The sequence below is a fragment of the Dama dama genome, chromosome 11 (genome assembly GCF_033118175.1).
Source record: "Dama dama isolate Ldn47 chromosome 11, ASM3311817v1, whole genome shotgun sequence".
In the NCBI taxonomy this organism is placed as follows: Eukaryota; Metazoa; Chordata; class Mammalia; order Artiodactyla; family Cervidae; genus Dama; species Dama dama.
This window is the reverse complement of record NC_083691.1, coordinates 36,227,579-36,246,858: the sequence shown is the minus strand read 5'-3', so window position 1 is coordinate 36,246,858 and position 19,280 is coordinate 36,227,579. Positions and strand designations below refer to the sequence as shown.

General features: G+C 35.9%; 1 protein-coding gene across 4 annotated transcripts in view; it reads right to left on the bottom strand.

The window, feature by feature from the left end:
* Nucleotides 1–19,280, bottom strand: part of LCLAT1 (lysocardiolipin acyltransferase 1) — a 187,066-nt gene that overhangs the window by 88,363 nt on the left and 79,423 nt on the right. For all 4 annotated transcript variants that reach the window (XM_061155106.1, XM_061155108.1, XM_061155107.1 and 1 more), the window contains one exon: nt 16,790–16,988. In XM_061155106.1, coding sequence (XP_061011089.1) covers nt 16,790–16,988 — 199 coding nt within the window. The remainder of the gene's footprint in view (nt 1–16,789; nt 16,989–19,280) is intronic.

The following is a 19,280-nucleotide window of genomic DNA, read 5'->3' as shown; positions in this document are numbered from 1 at the left end:
TCTCTCCTATCTTTTTACTATTATTGTAAAACACCCTTTTCAAAGTTGGTTCAAATTGGTCATTGTCAGATTAACTTTATTTGTGCTTCTCTACTAAGTGCAAAGCAGACAAAAAACTGCAAAGCCTCCCCCAAACTCTTATTGCTTTCTCCTAAAATTGCCCTGTTAAAAAGCTATGCATTTTAGATAGTTTTTAGAACTGCTTATTAATTTAGGCAAAAAAAAAAAAAAAAAAATCCTCAATTTTCAGTAGAATTAAGGGTGTGGAAAGGCCTAGAGTCAAAATATGCTTCATACCTTGCCTGTGGGAAGCCTTGCATTCTGAAGCAATGGAGGTAACCGAGGTGTTAAGAGAAGGTACCCATCAATGGGCAAGCCAATTTAGATGACCAACTGTAGTTAAGTGCTTCCCTTGTGGCTCAGCTGGTAAAGAATCTGCCTGCAATATGGGAGACCTGGGTTTGATCCCTGGTTTGGGAAGATCCCCTCGAGAAGGGAAAGGCTACCCACTCCAGTATTCTGGCCTGGATAATTTCATGGGCTGTATAGTCTATGAGGTTGCAAAGAGTCGGACACAACTGAGCAACTTTTACTTTTTCTTTCACTTTTACCATAGTAACACCAGTAAGTGACTGACTGAATAATCTTAAAGCCCAAAACCATTTCTCCCAACCAAAGAATCTGTCAACTTCCACACAGCTCAGAGCTTGAGCTTCGTTAAGAAGTCAGTGAACACAGTCAAAACAAGAGCTTCATTTAACATCCCAGGTGGTGTGAGTGGTAAAGAATCTGCCTGCCAATGCAGGAGACTCAAGAAAGCTGCATGGTGTTCGATTCCTGGGCTATGAAGATCCCCTGGAGAAAGATATGGCACCCAACTCCAGTATTCTTGCCCGGATAATTTCATTGACAGAGGAGCCTGGTGGGCTGCAGCCCATGGGGCCACACACACACACACACACACACACACACGCACGCACGCACACATCTCAATGCAACCCTAAAAAAATTACTTAGTTCTCAATGTAATTCTAGAAAAAAGTATAATCCTGGTATACTGCCTGGCAGATGAGTTAACTAAATGTATTAAACCTTTGTTCCCAATGGGTTTCCCTGCCTCTTTGACCAAAAAAAAAAACACCACATCAAAACTCAGTCTCAGCCAAGGAAGTCTGGCAACTGAAATTACAAAGACTTATTTTTCAGCTAGTAGTAGGACAGCTAAGAAGAAAACGCTCCGTGTTACATATCTGAAAATACAGTTGTATGCGATATCAGTCATAGAAGTAAAATATTTTAATATACCTATTTCTTCAGACAGTTTTCATGTAAATTTTAATTCATTATAACCATTTAATAAAATTTACTGAATGAGTAAATCAATTGTTGGATACTTTTCTTTATGCACTGGTGAAATGTGGGAAAGAAGTTGCATCAGGATGCTCTGGGCTGTGTTAGATAACAGAATACCAATCCAGAGGTCTTACACCCTAGGTGTACATGTCTCACATAAAATGAAGTCTGGCCCCAAGGCTGGTTCAGAAACCAGTCTCTCACATTTCTATTTGGCCATCCTCTTGGATGAAAGATGGTTGCAGCAGCTCCAAATATGATGTGTTCTCACAATAATGTCCCAAAGTAGGAAAGGAATGGCATTGTCCCTTCATGAACCTATTTTATTAAGGAAGAAAATCTTTCCCAGGGCCTCCTAACAAGAAGTCTCCCTATTACATGCCTTTGGTGGAACTGGCTGATAGAAGGCTAAGAAAGGCAATATGGGGTATTTTCATATGCTTTCATGGGATGTGCTTATCATAGAAATACATTGTTAAAAATAGTGAAACTTCTTCTCTGGCCTTAGATATTTTGTAACTGATGCAACAACACAGGAAAGAAAGCTGCTATGAAACCTTCCAGGATTTTGATACAGTAGGAAGCAATAAAACAATCAATCTACCTTTTAGTCATTAAATGGTTAGGAATCCTTGACTAGAAGCGCCCTTTGAAGAAAGGGTCACAGAGAGAGCTTCAAATATATTTGCTGTAGAAATCCACAGCAGCTGTTACTCAGGGGGACTAGGCTCACTTACTTAATGAAGGTAATAAAACTGATGTCTCAGATGTACTAAAGAAACTGGCAGGAGTGGGCTGCTACTGACTCTTGTGGAGAGTCTTACTTCAAACTAGAATGTATTCATCTTTTCTCTTGAGTTGTAAAAACAAAAGAAAGGCATGAAATGTTGTTAAATTTAGAAAGGGTTCACACTATACCAAAATCAGCGGTCCTGGTGGGTAATTCTGTGTTTATGCCTTGCTATAATTTGAAGAGGGTTCAGTTATGTCGTTTTTCATAATTGGGAGGAAATTTAGAGAAAGAATTGCATAAAAATGTTTTATTTGCTGTAATAGTTGCCTTTGAAACTTATGTTAATGTGCCCAGCAAGCTGTGTATTCTCTCTGATCCTTGTAAACATAACAAAGTGAGGAAGTGTAGGGGTCAGAGGCGATCAATGAGTTTTTAAGATGAGTTGAATTAATCTAGAAGTTTATAAAAAGTGACACTTTCTATTGATAGCCGCAAAAAGAAAACGGAGGGTTATTGAAAACTTCAGATATAACCTGGTACTGAGGGGTGGGACCTTATTAATACTGTGGATGACAAAAAAGGCTGAGACACTTCAGCCAAAAAAATGAATGACAGATAGAGAACTCTGTCAATTCACGTAAAAGTACTGAATTTATATAAATATGAGATGCATGACATATAACATGTTTATAACTTTAAAAGTGTGCTGAAAAAAAAAAAAAGAACTATAGTAAAAATGATATGTGTGCTCAGTCACACGGTTGTGACCGATTCTTTGTGACCCCATGGACTGTAGCCTGCCAGGCCCCTCTGTCCATGGGATTTTTCAGACAAGAACACTGGAGTAGGTTGCCATTTCCTCCTCCAGGGGAATAATATAATATCCCCACCTTAAAAAAAAAAAAGGAGGGGGGTCCACCAAATTGGATGATATCAAAGACATTTATGGCTTAAAGATGATTCTAGTCTTAGTGAATGTCCATTTTAATCAGGAGGAAGCTGGGTAGGAAGCAGAGAGTTTTCCTTCTCCCTGGAGTTAAGTTTGGTATTATAAACACAGTATTTCAAATAGAAAATTATCCATTCTTTGTACTAAATATACATGTGTGCTAAACCGCTTCAGTTGTATCTAATTCTTTGTGACCCTATGGACTGTAGTCCACCAGGATCCTCTGTCCATGGGATTCTCCAGGCAAGAATACTGGAGTGAGCTGCCATTTCCTCCTTCAGGGGACTGTACCAGGGATCGAACCCTCATCTCTTTCCAATCTCCTGCACTGGCAAGCAGGTTCTTCACCACTACTGTCACCTGGGAAACCCTACTTAATATACAACAGATAATAAAATTTAGGTGACTTCAGTAAATTTAGTGACTCTTAAAACTGTGTGAGAAACATCTTTAAGTGAATTTATACCTAACATAAATATGTTAATGAAATACAGTGAAAACTGAAAATTTGACACCATAAAATGGATTACCTTCCCAACTAATGTATGATCCCTGTCTGGTTGCATGTTCATGTGTAATAGCAGTGTGCACTATAATCACTGTTTCTCCAGTGTATTGGGAAAGGTGGACAATAGATTTTAACCGAGTAGTTTCTATTCATGATCTTTGAAAAAAGGAGAATGCATATACAACACCAAGGGCAGTTTTTTTAAGTTCCAGTTATTCTTGTAAATCAGATTTGACCAAAGAATGTTTAATATTTTGTCAGACAGGTTATTTTCAGGGAGGTCAGACTTAGGAGAAGTGGTGTCTGACCCAGTTTCAAATGTCTTGCTAAAGCAGGACCACCACAGGAGCCTCTGAGGCTTCATTCAGACTTTGCATGCGTTGAACACACTGAGAATGGATGAAAGCATTCATCAGAAGCCACGTGGTTACTTCTCACTTCTTGATCTCATCCTGAACAATCTAGATAAATTTCACAATCTGTGGTGGCTCCCAGTTTTTGCCACAATTCTTGTGCTGCAGTTTGAGAGCAGCAGGATTATATGACAATCTACGTTGAAATCATGAGCTATGTGAGGTAGATTTTTAGTTGAATCCGTGACCTAGCCACTTTTAAAATCACTATCTCTTTAATGTTTACTCCTCTTCTAGTGCTTTCTAAAAGCCCAAAACTCTCTTTGCCAGTCAAGTGTGATTAGTTAGCAATCCAGAAAAACCCAAGGAGCCGTGAGCTAGGTGGGCCAAATGGCACACGAATTTCTTGGTACAAATACACCAGGCAAATGGACTGTTTATGACACCTTTAGGTTTAGTATTTCCTTCATTGTTACTAAGTAGTTATGAAGTTAGCTAAAAATGAAAATCTAGGTCTAAACCACCATTACAGACAGTTGAAACCTAACTATCTGACATTTCTCTTTAAAATCTAATTTCACGTAACTTAGGAGACTCTAAACTCTTTAGTTAGCTTACCAAAACTCTTCACTACTTGAACTGGAATCTAAACAGTCTTAATGGTTTCTTACATAACGTCTGTTACTTACATACTTTAAAAAAAAATTTCCAAATTCTAAATTCTCATCCCTTCTCCAAATGGATACTACAGATATTATTATTTCCCTTTAGTCATTTGTAAATGAACTAAAAGAACCAGATGATTATATTCCAAACTCTGGAAAGCAAACATTTAGAAGTGATTATAAATAGCAACGTTAAATACACTCTAAGGTCATGGCAATTGTCAACAAGCTAAGTCTGGCATAGTCTGAAGCAGGATGGAGCTCACCAGTAAGACACATCCATTCTTTTTCTTTTTTTTCATTTTCTCCTGCAAAGTCCAACCTTAATACTCCATTTGCTGACACACTCTTGTTTTATTTTTCCTGCCTACACTTTTGCCTTGCTTAACTTATTCACTTTAAAAGTTCTAAAATTGGGTCTTCTTCAATCCAAAATCTGTTCTCATTAATGGTTTGCCTTTTCAGGAAATCCTATCAAGTCCACGTATACTTTAAGGGCCCACAATATGAAAGACACTCTGTAAGAAGCTTGTAACTTTCGGGATAAGAAAATGGGATAGCTAAGAATGAAATACATATGAGCTCAAAATGAGAACAGACAGTTTAACAACGTTAAAAATGAATATACCACTGCAGAACAAGAGGAAGTAAAAATTAGGTGGTCAGGGAAAGAGAATGTGGGTCTGTGAGACACTGGAAAAATCAGAGGTCTGATACAGATCTCTGTAAGGCAAAAGATGAGAGTGTAGATGTCCCAAAAGGAACTACAGAAATAAAAGGCAGCAGCAATAGTGTACTGGCATTTAATTTAATCTTCACAATCACCCAATAAAGCTGTATTACTTTTTTGTTAAACTGAGATATAAGTGACAAATAACATCAGGCATAACATTAGTTTTAGATGCACAACACAATGATTCCATATATGTATATTCACGGAATGATGACACAGTAGGTCTAAGTTAACATCTATAACCACATATAGTTACAAATTTTTTTCTTAAGACCAGAAGTTTTAACATCTATTCTCAGAAACTTTCAAATATATAGTAGAATATTATTAACTACAGTCACCATGCTATACATTACATCCCCATAACTTATTTATGTTATGACTGGAAGTTTGTGCCTTCTTACCAACTTCACCCATTTTGCCCATCCCCAAATCCTGGCCTCTAACAACCACCATCCATTCTCTATATTCAGTTCAGGTTTTCCTGGGTTTGTGTTATTTCATTTTGGGGGACTGCACATGTAAGTGAGATCCCATGGAATTCTCTTCTATCATATTTTTAACTTAGCATGATGCCCTCAAAGTCTATCCAGGTGATACAAATTACAGAATATCCTTTTTTTATATCTGAATAATATATGCCACTGTCTATATTTACCATTTTCTTTATCCATTCACCTACCAATGAACACAAGTTGTTTCCACCTCTTGGTTATTGTAAATAACACTGCAATAATGCAGATATCTTTTCAAGTTAGTGTGTGTGATTTCTTCCAATAAATATCCAGAAGTAGAATTGCTGGATCATATGGTAGTGCCATTTTTAATCTTAAGAACCTCTGTATGGTTTTCCACCATGTATGTATCAATGTACATTCCCATCCACAGTGCACCAGGGTTCCTTTTTCTCTACATCCTCCCAACACTTATTATTTCTCAGTTTTTCGACTGTACCCATTCTAACAGGTGTGATGTGGTATCTTGTGGCTTTTGATTTGCATCTCCCAGATGATTAGTGCTGTTGAACACCTTTTTATATACCTGTTGGCCATCTGTACATCATCTTTGGGAAAATGTTCATTTATGTCCTGTGCCCATTTCTTAATTGAACTGTTATTTTGCTATTGAGTTCTATGAGTTCTTCATATATTTTGAATATTGACCCTTTGTCAGATAATATGATTTGGAAATATTTCTCTCCCATTCCAGAGGTTGCCTATTTATTTTGTTGATGGTTTCCTTTCTTGTGCTTAAGATCTTCAGTACCACTTATTTTTGCTTTTGTTTTCTTTGCTTTTGGTACCAAATCCAAAAAATCATCACCAAGACTAATGTCAAGGAGCATGCCACCTATTTTTTATTCTAGGACCGTTAAGGTTTCAGGCCTTATGTTCAAGTCCTTATTCCATTTTGAGTTAGATTTTGTATATAGTGTAGACAGTAGTCCAGTTTTCACAACATTTTTTATTGAAAAGACTATCCCTTCTTTATTGTACACTCTTTTGGTTCTTCTGCCATAAATTAATTGACCATATACGTGTCGGTTTATTTCTGGGTTCTGTACTCTGTTGTACTGATCTATTTGTCTGTTTATACACCAATGCCATGCTGTTCTGATTACCATAGTTCTATAGTATAGCCTAAAATCAGGGAATGTTATACCTGTGGCTTTGTTCTTCTTTCTCAAGATTGCTTTGGCTATTCTGAGCCTTTGCAGTTTCATACAAACTTTAGGACTGTTTGTTATATTTCTGTCAAAAAATGCCAACTATGAAAATAATGAAATTGTTTTTAAAACAATTTCAAATCGAAAATTTTTCAAATTGAAAACTATACTTTCAATCCACAAGCATAAAATATCCTTACATTTATCTGTCTTCTTCAACTTCTTTCATCAATATTGTATAATTTTCAGTATTTCACCTTCTTGGTTAAATTTATTCCTACTTTACTCTTTGATGGAATTGTAAATGGGGTTATATTCTTAATTTCTCTTTCTGATTAGTTTGTTATTAGTACATAGCAATGCAACAGATTTTTGTATATTAATTTTGTATTGTTGCAACCCCACTGAATTCACATATCCTAAGTTTTTGCTGGAGTCTTAAGAGTTTTCTATATGTAATATGGTATTTGCAAATAGTGACGGTTTTACTTTTTTCCAATCTGGATGCTATCTATCTAATTTTTGCCTAATTGCTCTGGCTAGAACTTCCAATATAATGTTGAATAAGAATGGACAGTATGGGCATCCTTGTCTTACTCCTGAACTTAGAAGTTTTCATTACTATTAAGTCTGATGTTAGCTATGGGCTTGTCATCTATAGCCTTTAATGCACTGAAATACATTTCCTCTATACCCATCGAATTGGGAGTTTTAATCACTGATGTATGTTTAATTTTGACAAATGTTTTTCTTGTTATTGCATCTATTGCATGTATGGAGATGATCAGATAATTTTTATCCTTTCTTTTGCCAGTGTGGTATATCTCACTGATTGATTTGCAGATGTCAAATCATTTTTGCATCCCTAGGATAAATCTCACTTGATCATAATGCATTATCCTTTTAGTGTATTGTTGAATTTGGTTTGCTAATATTTTGTCCAGGAATTTTACATCTATGTTCATTGGGGATACTGGCCTATAATTTTCTTTTGTGGCATCTTTGGTTTTGGTATTGAGGTAATGCTGGCCTCATAAAATGACTTTAGACATGTTCCCTTCTCTTCTAATTTTTTGGAAGAGACTGAGAAGGATTAGCATTACTTTTTTAAAATATTGGGTAGGAATTCACTACTGAAGTCATCTAGACTTCTGTTTGTTGGGGCTTTATGATTACTGATTCAATCTCCTTACTAGTAGTGTCCCTGTTCAGTCTTTCTGTTTCTTTATGATTCAGTCTTACTAAGTCATATGTTTCTAGGAGTTCATCCATTTCTTTTAGCTTGTCCAACTTATTGACATATAATAATTATGCATAGCAGTCTTTCATGATTCCTTGTATTTCTGTGGTATCAGTTGTACCTATTCACTGTAATTTCTGATTTATTTGTGTCTTCTTTTTCTTGGTGAGTCTAGCTAAAGCTTTGTCAATTTTTTCTTTTCAAAAGACCAACTTAATTTCACTGATCTTTTTTGTTGTCTTTTTAGTCTCTTCCATTTCTTTCTTTCCTGCCTTCTGACTTGTCTCATTTCCTTCCTTCTAACTGTGGGCTTCATTTGGTCTTTTTTTTTTCTAATTCCCTGAGGTGTAAGGATAGATTTATTGAACTCCCCTCTTAGAGTTACTTTTAATGCATACCATAAGTTTCAGTGTGTTGTATTTCCACTTGTTTCAAGGTATTTTTTAATTTCTCTTTTGATTTCTTTTTTGACCCATTGGTTGTTCAGCAATATGTTATTTAATTTCCACATATAAGAAAGTAACTGGAAAATTCAAATAATTTATTTCTAGTTTCATAACACTATGATTGAAGAAGTTTCCTTGATGTGATTTTAATCTTAAATGTAATAAAACTTGTTTTGCAGCCTAACATGTGATCTATTGTGGAGAATATTCCATGGGAAAATGAGAGAAGTGTGTATTTCATTGCTTTTGCATGGTGTGTGTACGTGAAAGTCGCTCAGTCATGTCCAACTCTTTGTGACCCATGGACCGCACAGTCCATGAAATTTGGAATGTTTTATATATGTCTATTAAATTATATTAGACCAATTGGACTTAACGACCAGTGTTTCCTTATTAATTTTGTCTGGATGACCACCAATTGATGAAAGTCCTCTACTATTAATGTACTGCTATTTCTCACTTAGGTCTCTTAATATCTTTTTATACATTTAGGTGTTCCTATGTTGGATCCATAAATATTTACATATGTTATATCCTGTTGTTGGACTGACCTCTTCATCATTATATAATGAGCCTGTCTTTTATCAAAGACTGTCTTAAAGTCTATTTTGTCTGATATGAAACACAGCTAACTCAGCTTTCTTTTTATTCCTATTTGCACGGAATATCTTTTAACTACTGATAGCTATGTACTTACTGCCATTTGGTTGCTTTGTGGCTGTTTTAGAATTCTTTTGTTCCTTTCTTACTCTCTTGCTCTATTCCTTTGTGATTTTCAGTAGTGGTGGGCTTAGATTTCTTATTCTCGATCATTTGTGCATCCACTATAGATTTTTGCTTTATGGTTACCATGAGACATAAAATAATATTGTTTTAAGTTAACAACAACTTAATTTGGAACACATTCTAAGGCTATACATTTTTACTACTCCATATTTTGTTTCTGAGGTCACAATTTACATCATTTTATCTTCTGTATCCCTGAATTGTTATAATTACAATTATTGTTAATACTTCTGTCTTAAAATTTATTTTAGCTTTAGAAGTGGTTAACTCAACCCTTACAACATTATTCTAAATTTTACTATATATTTATATTTACCAAGGATATTTATTGTTTCCCAGTACTAATTAGCACTTTTTCTTTTCAGCTTAAAGAAGTCCCTTTAACATTCCTTTGTAAGGCCAGTCTAGAGGTGATGGACTCCTTGAGCTTTTGCTTATCTGGAACACTTTATCTCTCCTTCAATTCTGAAGGATGACTTTGTCAGATACAGTCTTCTTGACTGGCAGTTTTTAAATTTCAGCACTTTGAATATAGCATGTCACTCCCTTCTGGTCTGCAAAGGTTCTTCTGAAAAATAAGCTGATGATCTTATGGGAATTCCCTTGTACATAACATGTTTTGCACTTGATGCTTTTAAAATTCTCTCCATGGCTTTAGATTTCAACACTTTAATTATGTGTCTTGACATGAGTCTCTTTAAGTTCATCTTCTTTGGAACTGTTTCCTTCCCCAGGCCGGGGCAGTTTTTAGCCACTGTTTCTTCAAATAAGTTTTCTGCCCTTTGCCTTTTCTCTTCTCCTTCTGGGACCCCGATAATGCAAGCGTAAGGCCTCTTGGTATTTCCCATATTTCCCTTAGTAGTAGTAGTAGTAGTGTTAGTTGCTCAGTTGTGTCTGACTCTTTGCAACCACATAAACTGTAGCCTGCTTGGGCTGTCCATGGGCATCTCCAGGGATAATTCCCTTAAGTTATCTTCAATCTTTCATTTTTTCTGTTTGCTGCCTTGATTGGAAAAGTTGTATGGCTCCATCTTCAAGTTCACTGACCTTTTCTACTGCTTTATCTAAACTGTTCAGTTCGGTTATTGAGTTCCTTCTTATATCTTCTATGTCTGTTGAACTTCTCATGTATTGTTCTCCTGAGCTCAATGAGCATCTCTAGGACTACTGTTTTGAACGCTTTACCACCAGGTAAATCACTCCTCTCCAGTTAATTTACGTCTTTTTCTAAGGTTTTATTTTGTTCTGTCATTTGGAATATATTCCTCTGTCTCTTCATTTTCCTTGACTGTGTTCACTTTTATGCATTAGATAAAACACCTACCTCTCCCAGTCTTGAAGGAAGGAGTGCCCTCGTATAGGAGATGGACCTTACCATTCAACCATACTCTAGCTCTTGGTTGTCTCACCTCCTGTGATTGTCCAAGCAGCCTACCTACTTTATTCTTAGTGGCTCCCACTAGTTGAGGACAGATGTGCCAATAGAGAGGATCTCAACACCTTGATTCAGGCCAATTGGAAGTCACACCCTCAGACAGCAGCTTTTAAATTATGCAAACATACTTCTCTTCTTTTAGGAGAAGACTTGGAGATGCACTTTTCTGCCTGCTCCCTCCACACTGAGCCCTAGAGCAATGGTTAGCTAAGAACTGTTTCTTCTTCGGTTGCTACCATCCCATTGTTCCTACTCCCACCCCGTGAACACAAACCCCTGGTTACAAGAGCCAGAGTCCCAAGGGATGTATTCTCTGGGTAACAGCCATAAAGTCAGAGTGCCAGACAAGTATATAAGCTCCCTTCTCAGAGACACTGGTGACCAGAGGTGGTATGTGAATGATATACCCACCCTCCAAGTTTTCTGGAGAGGATTACAGTGTGCCCTTAGATGTGTGTGTTATTTGAACCCTGCCCCTCTGGCTACAGCAAGGAAGACAAGCAAATCTTTCACAGATAAGCCCTCTTTCACAGAAAGACTGACTGTTTTCCATTCAGCTGCCTTTGCACTGGATCTGGGAGTATAGCAACACAAGTATGCAAGAGCCCTTTAAAAATTATTTTGCTATCCTATTTTATATAGGATTAGCTTCCTATATATCCTATATGAGTCTCACAGATGTAAAACTATTGATTTTCAAAGTTAGGTGTTTTGAAGACTCCTATCTCAGGTGCCAGTGTTAAAACTGGGGAAGCTAAATGTGGGGTTCTCCTGAGGGAGAAGCTCAGAGTTGTCAGATTTCTCCTGATTGTGGGTCACTCTGTGTTCTTGGCTGTACCAGTATGGGACAGAGCTTCTGTCGGGCTGAACTGGGAGGTGGGAGAAAATGAGTGTGTCTTGTTTCAAAAAACACAGGTTCTCATTGTTCTTGACAAATCATGGTATAAATTTTCTTGAATAAATGTATCTTCATTTTCTGTATGCCTTTAGGATTATTTCCAGAGACTTTAAATGACTGCTACTTTAGATTTTTCAGTTTCACTGGGAAGTGGGTATAGAGAGCTCCTCATGCTGTCATGCTGGAAGTACCTCTCCAGTCATCTTTTATGCCCAAGATTTCTCTTGGGTAATACTTTTAAATATAACCCTTGTAATATTTAAGTTACATAGTTTTGACTAACTCTTTAGAGGCTCCAGTTATACAGATGTTAGAATAACTATGACTGTCTTTCATTTCAACTACTTCCTCTGACATTTTTTTTCTTGTTCCTCCTTTTCATTCTTTTTTTAAAAAAAAATTTTGTTGGAGTATAGTTTATTTACAATGTTCTTATTAGTTTCAGGTGTGCAGCAAAGTGATTCAGTTATACACATGTTCATTCTTTTTCAGATTCTTTTCTCATGTAGGTTATCACAAACATGTAGGTTATTAAACAGAGTTCTCTGTGCTAAAGGAGGTCCTTGTTGGTTGTCTTATATAGTTCGTTTATGTTAACCCGAAGCTCCTGATTTATTCTGGCCTGCCTCCCACATTTCCCCTTCGGTAACCACAAGTTTGTTTTTGATATCTGTAAGTCTGTTTCTGTTATGTAAATAAGTTCATCTTATCTTTAAAAAAAATATTAGGTTCCACATATAACTGATATGACATTTGTATTTCTCTGAAGTAATTCAGAGTACGATAATTTCTGGGCTCATCCATGTTGCTGCAAATGGCATTATTTCATTCTTTTTTACATCTGAGTAATAGTCCATTTTATATACCACTTCTTCATTCATTCTTCTCTTGATGGACATTTAGGTTGCTTCCATGTCTTAGCTATTATATATAGTGCTGCATTGAACAGTGGGGTGCATGTATCTTTTTGGATTATGGTTTTCTCTAGATACATGCCCAGGAGTGAAACTGCTGTATCATATGGTAGTTCTATTTTTAGTTCTTTAAGGACCTCTATACTGTTCTCCATAGTGGTTGTACCAATTTACATTTCCATCAACAGTATAGAAGGGTTCTCTTTTCTCTAGTCTCTTCAAATTTATTGTTTGTAGAGTTTTTGATGATGGCCATTCTGACAGGTGTCAAGTAATACCTCACTGCAGTTTTGATTTGCATTTCTCTAATAATTAGTGATGCTGAACATCTTTTCACGTGCCTCTTCACCATCTACATGTCTTCTTTGGAGAAATGTCTGTTTAGATTTCTGCCCATTTTTTTTGATTGGGTTGTTTTATTTTGACATGGAGCTACATAAACTGTATATTTTTGAGGTTAATCCCTTGTTGGTGACTTCCTTTGCAAATATTTTCTCCCATTCTATGGGTTGTCTTTTTGTTTTGTTTATGGGTCCCTTTGCTATGCAAAAAAAGTTTAATGAGGTTTCATTTCTTTTTTAAAATTTTCATTAATAGGAGATGGATGAAAAAGATACTGCTGCAAGCTATGTCAAAGAGTGTTCTTTCTATATTTTCGAATAAGAATTTTATAGTGTCTGGCCTTACATTTAGGTCTTCGATCCATCTTGAGCTTGTTTTTGTGTATGGTGTTAAGAGAATGTTCTAACTTCACTCTTTTACATGTAGCTCTTCTGTTTTCTCAGCACTGATTATCGAAGAGGCCGTCTTTTCCTCATTGTGTAGTCTTATGTCCTTTGTCACTGATTAATTGACCATAGGTGTGTGGGATTATTTCTAGGCTTTCTATCCTGTTCCACTGATCTACATTTCTGTTTTTGTAGCTTTGCAGTATATTCTGAGGTAAGGGAGCCTGATTCCTCCATCTGTTCTTCTTCTTCAGATTGCTTTGGCTATTCAAGGTCCTGTGTATTTCCATACAAATCTACAACTTTTTTGTTCTAGTTCTGTGATAAATGCCATTGGTAATTTCATAGGGACTGCACTGAATCTGTAGATTACCTTGGATACAACAGTCATTTTGACAATATTGATTCTTCCAGTTCAAGAACATGGTATATCTTTCCATCTGTTTGTGTCATCTTTGATTCCTTTCATCAACATCTTGCACTTTTCAGAGTACAAATCCTTTGCTTCATTAAATAGGCTTATTTCTAGGTACTTTATTCTTTCTCACATGATGATAAATGGAATTGTTTCGTTAATTTTTCTTCCTGGTCTTTTGCTGTTGTATGTAGAAATTCAAGAGATTTCTTTGTATTAACTTTGTAACCTGCAACCTTACCAAATTCACTGATGAGCTCTAGTGGCTTTCTGATAGCACCTTTAGGATTTTTTTCTTTATGTAGTATCATATCATCTGCAAAGACTGACAGTTTTACTACTTCTTTTCCAGTTCTGATTCCTTTTATTTATTTGACTGTCATGGCTAGGACTTCCAAAACTATGTTGAATAGAAGTGGCAAGAGTATGGGAATTCCATGGAGGTCCAGTGGTTAGGATGCAGCATTTTCAGTGCCAGGTTCAAATCCCTGGACAGGGAACCAAGATCCCACAAGCCACAGGGCATGGCCAAAAGAAAGTGGTGAGAGTGGACATCCTTGTTTTCTTCCTGATCTTGAGGACATCCTTCCAGCTTTTCACCACTGAGTCTTTTTACTCTATTTCCTCTTGGCTATTTCATAATTCACTATTTCTGATTTTGCTTTTTAATTCTTTTTGTTTTTTTTGCTTGAATTCAGTTGACATATTTCTTCTAATTTTCTTGTCCATTACTATTCACTGTATTTCTCAAAAGTATTTTTTTTAAATCATCAAATGCTTATTTAATAATTCATTCAATTTAGAGTGCTGTGTTATGGTGTACATTTTTTGACTTTTTGGTTTTTCAGTTCTCCCCTCTACTTAAGTTTTTTTTTTAATGGATATAAAAACTGCTTATGGTTATGGAGTTTGGGTGCATAATTTGCGTAGAGTGAGCAAAGATTTTTATTTCATGCTTCTCTTTTTATTCCTGCCAGATCTTCAATTTCCTTTTCCTTCACTGCCACACTTCTAAGGGAAGTTTACCCCATCTCTATATATCTGATTCTCCCTCAGAAGCAATGCTTCTCTGAGGCATCTTCAGGTCTCACTCTCTTTCTAATCACTTTCCTATATCTTGTGCTATGAGCTACTATGTCCTGACCCATGTTCAGTTGGTATTTTGGCATTTAGCATTGGACTGGAATCTTTCTGGGGATGCTTTTGTCTGTGCTTCTTCTAAGTTGTCAATGCACTCTTAAGCCTTTCCTCACTCTTAGAACCCAAAGGTTTGCAATGATGCATGGGAGAACTCTTTTAGACTTTTTATTTCTCTACTTAATACCATACCTTCTAAATACCTTCTCTGTCTCCTGATCATGCTGAAGAGATGAGTGATATGTGGTTGTATGCCCTCTGCTTGTTGACTGGATGATTTTTTTTTATTTTTTTATTTTTTTTAAGGATAAGGAAAATCAGGCAGCTGCCACTGTCCTCCAAAAACCATTCTGGGAAGGCTTTTTATTATGGATTCAATCTATTAAACACAAAGCTGTTTTAATTTTTTCTTTTTCATTTGTATTTTTCTCAGTGTAACTTGTTGACTTCACATACATTTTCAAGCTCATTCACATACTATTAATATTCTGTTAATATATTTATGTAGAATAAGGAATGATAAACAAGACATTATCATTCTTGATGAATGTGGCAGTTTTTAAAACCCTGAAAAATCTTTGACATTTCTGCCATCAAGAGGTGATGTGTATGCTCCCTCCCCTAGACTCTTTGAGGACAGTGACAGCTTCTACCAATAAGGTACTGTGGATAGGCTGCTCTATGAATTTTGGCACTATGTCGTAAAATGTCTTGCAGCTTTCTGCTAGTTCTATGGAGATGTTTGCTCGAGGGAAAGACAGTTGACATTTAATGTATTATTGAACAGAGATGTATTAATATGTCTTTTGTTACCTGAATGTTATTGATTAGAGGTGTTTTGATATTTATTTACATAACAAATTGCCAGCCACAGGCATTTAGTTTCTGTGAAAATCTCCAGGTTCAATAATGAGTTAAATAGTCTGGCTATCCTGACACTATAATACTGTTATGTGACAAAGACAAAACTATAAGCATGAAGGCAAGTAAAACACAAACAGGCAATATTTCTTACCAGTCTGTCTTGAGGACAATGCCTGCCCTTTGCTGTCAGAATCCTACAGTTTCAGTACACTATTGATAGGGACATGGTTTAGAGAGCAAAGAATTCAAATAAAAAATATTACATAGGAAACCAAAGAAGTACAGATGTAATGGATGAGGCTGTCAGGGAGTTTAGTGGGTGCTTCATCCACTCATATGTGAACAACAGGTTTGAATACATTTTCGTCTCTGTTCCTTACCCCTTCTTCACATTAAGGAGTGAAGGGCAATTAAGCAGTGCTGAAAAATCCATAGTCATCCACCACTCAAGGAACACGTTGCATTTCTAACTATGGAAAGTAAACATTTCTAGGAATTTTAAAATGATAGATTAGGTAAGTTCAGAAAACAATCGCACCTAGTATAATGCTTGGAGCCAAAGGGTATTCATTACTATTTATTAGATGAACGTGAGGGAATCAGGTCCTTTCAAGTATCTTATCAGCACAGACCAGTTTCTGGTCTAAATTACCACAAGTATGGCATGAAATAAGAAGTTACTGAACTATTAATTCATATCCTTCAAATTTTTGTCCTTCTGGGACCCTATCTACTTCCTTAAGAATAGTTTATTCTCTTTCAACATAAGACATTTCCAAAAAAGATTAAAATAATCTATTATTCCCTAAGGAAAAAGAAAAACTGGTAATTGTTTTTGGCTAGGGAGAGGAAAAAAAATGGAAACGGCTTTAGTACTTAAGTGGAATTTAGTAAGTTACTCTGTAGTTTTTGAGTACATGACATATAAAATAAATGAACAACTTAAAAGAATTTATGTAAACCTACCAAATCCAGGAACACTTTTGAGACTGGCTTTGAGACAAATTTTCTCTAATCTGAGGTAGCTATATCTCATCAGACAATTCCATAGGAACATCCAGTCCATCCTTGTCCGATGATTCATAATAATGACACTTCTTTCTCCAGGAACAAATGCATCACCTGTTATAATCACTTTTACACCAAGCATGGTCTCCAGCAATGCCTACAGAAAAAACCACATAGATATTTAACAAATTAAAGTTATGATTTTCCATAGGTAAAAGTTTATCATGTCCTATAAATAAATCTGATTTCTAATAAGTCAAAAGCATATTTTCCCCCATTATTCTTGCTTCTATAATAAATTAACCTGGAACAAAGTACTGTTTGTATTTTCAGTTCTATTAATTTAAGCTTCCAGCAGTTCCCTAATTTAAAAATGCTAACTTTCAATGAAATCGTCAAGATAGATTATTAAGATAAAAAGTGAAAAAGGCATACAACAAGATCTCCACCGTGTAATTTTTTTAAGTCTACAGATATATAAGATTATTACATTTTAAAAGAATAGTCAAGAAATTTAATGCTGGATATATGACTGAGGGAACAGTCAAAATTTTCATTTTATACCCCTTTGTACTATGGTTTCTTTTAAACAAATACATGTATTTGTTTATTTTTTAAATATATAAGTAACGTATATTAACTAAAGTACTGCAGCCACAGTACTTAAAACAGTGCTTGACACATAGGAGATGCTCAAATATTTGCTGAAGTTACTTAATTAACTTTACTGATGGAGAGACATAAATTATATATGAAATATTTTGAATAAATTATAGACTGAGGTTCTTGAAAGAACAATAATAGATGTTAAGAAGCCCTGATTACTGACTGCAATGCACATTTAAATTTCTGAATAATTTGCAAGTAACAAACTTAGGGACAGAAAACTGGTCCATGGCAGATAAAAGAAAATAAGTTCTCTTTGGCAATATTAAGAAAACTTTGATCAAAATGTAGCAAATAAACACACTGTGGTATAGTCATACAACAGAATATAATACAACAATGAAAATAAATGAACTATGGGTATCAATAGCAACATGGACAACATACAAGCATAATGTTGAGAGAAACAAAATAAAGACATAATGTCCATACATAAAACTTTCTAAAACAAACAGTAACTGATATTCTTGGGGTAAACATGCTTGTGTGCTCAGTTCATGCTCAGTTGTGTCCAACTCTTTGCGACCCCATGGACTGCAGCCCACCGGGCTCCTCTGTCCCTGGGCTGTTCCAGGCAAGATACTGGAGTGGGCTGCCATTTCCTTCTCTAGGGGATCTTCCTGACCCAGGGATTGAACCTGTGTCTCCTGCAATGGTGGGCAGATTCTTTTACCACTCAGCTATCAGGGAAGCCCAGCGGTAAATACACAGGTGGCAAAATTAAAAAGAAAAGCAACAAAATAACTGTAAGTCAGGATATTGCTTCTGTTGAAAAGGGTTTTGTGACTGAGAAGGTAGGTGGTTTGCTGGCAATTTTCTATTTCCTGACCTGGCTGATATTTATACTTTAATAAAATTATTAAAGTGCTTTCATGTTTTGTTAATTTTTCAGTATATTTCCAAAAAGAGCTTTTTTAAAAAATACATACAAAAGAACAATAGGACTTCAAATAGGACCAAGAAAAAAACAGGTTAAGAGGAATATAAGCTAAAAAATAAAAGATTAGATACATTTATTATTATGGCCAAAGTATTACAGAGTCAGAGTGTTAAGATGTAAAACATGATCATTTAGGCTAAAGTAGCTAAAAAAATGCCTGTATTTTTTGTTAAATTTTCTAAAGCGTCCATAACCACTCAAATAATTATAACCCCTTCCCCCCCCAAGTTTGGAAAGTTAAATTCCAATGTAGAAGAGACTTCAGGATGGAGAGGATCAGGAAGGAGTCCTCTAGACTTGGACCCACAGCAAGAAATATCCATTTTCCACTTACAGGCGTAAAGGGCTGTCAACTACCAAAATGAAATCACTGAATTATATGTCTTGGCCCAGGTGATGTGTATGAAGTCACCATCCAAGGTTAATTTGGACTGGCTCCACTCTGCATTCCAAATACGATATATAATTTTCAGAGTATGCAAATAACTAAAATACAGGAACACTTCCTTTAAGAGTCAAAAGAGGAAGCTGACTACTAAATGTGTATCATACTATGTGTGTGTATGCTCAGTCACTCAGTCATGTCCAATTCTTCGGGACCCCCATGGAGAATCATTGGATTCTCCACTGGATTCTCCACTGGATTCTTTACAACTGCGCCACCTGGGACAGCCCATGTTGTACTATAGAAAAGGGTTGAAAATCTTAAGCCTATAAATCCCAAATATCAACTCTAGCCTTACATGTAAAATTTCTAATATGTGTTTCCTATGAATCCCAAAACAATCTTTAGCTTTTCATTATAGTAAATGTCAAAAGTAAAAAATCCCAGACTGTTTGTTG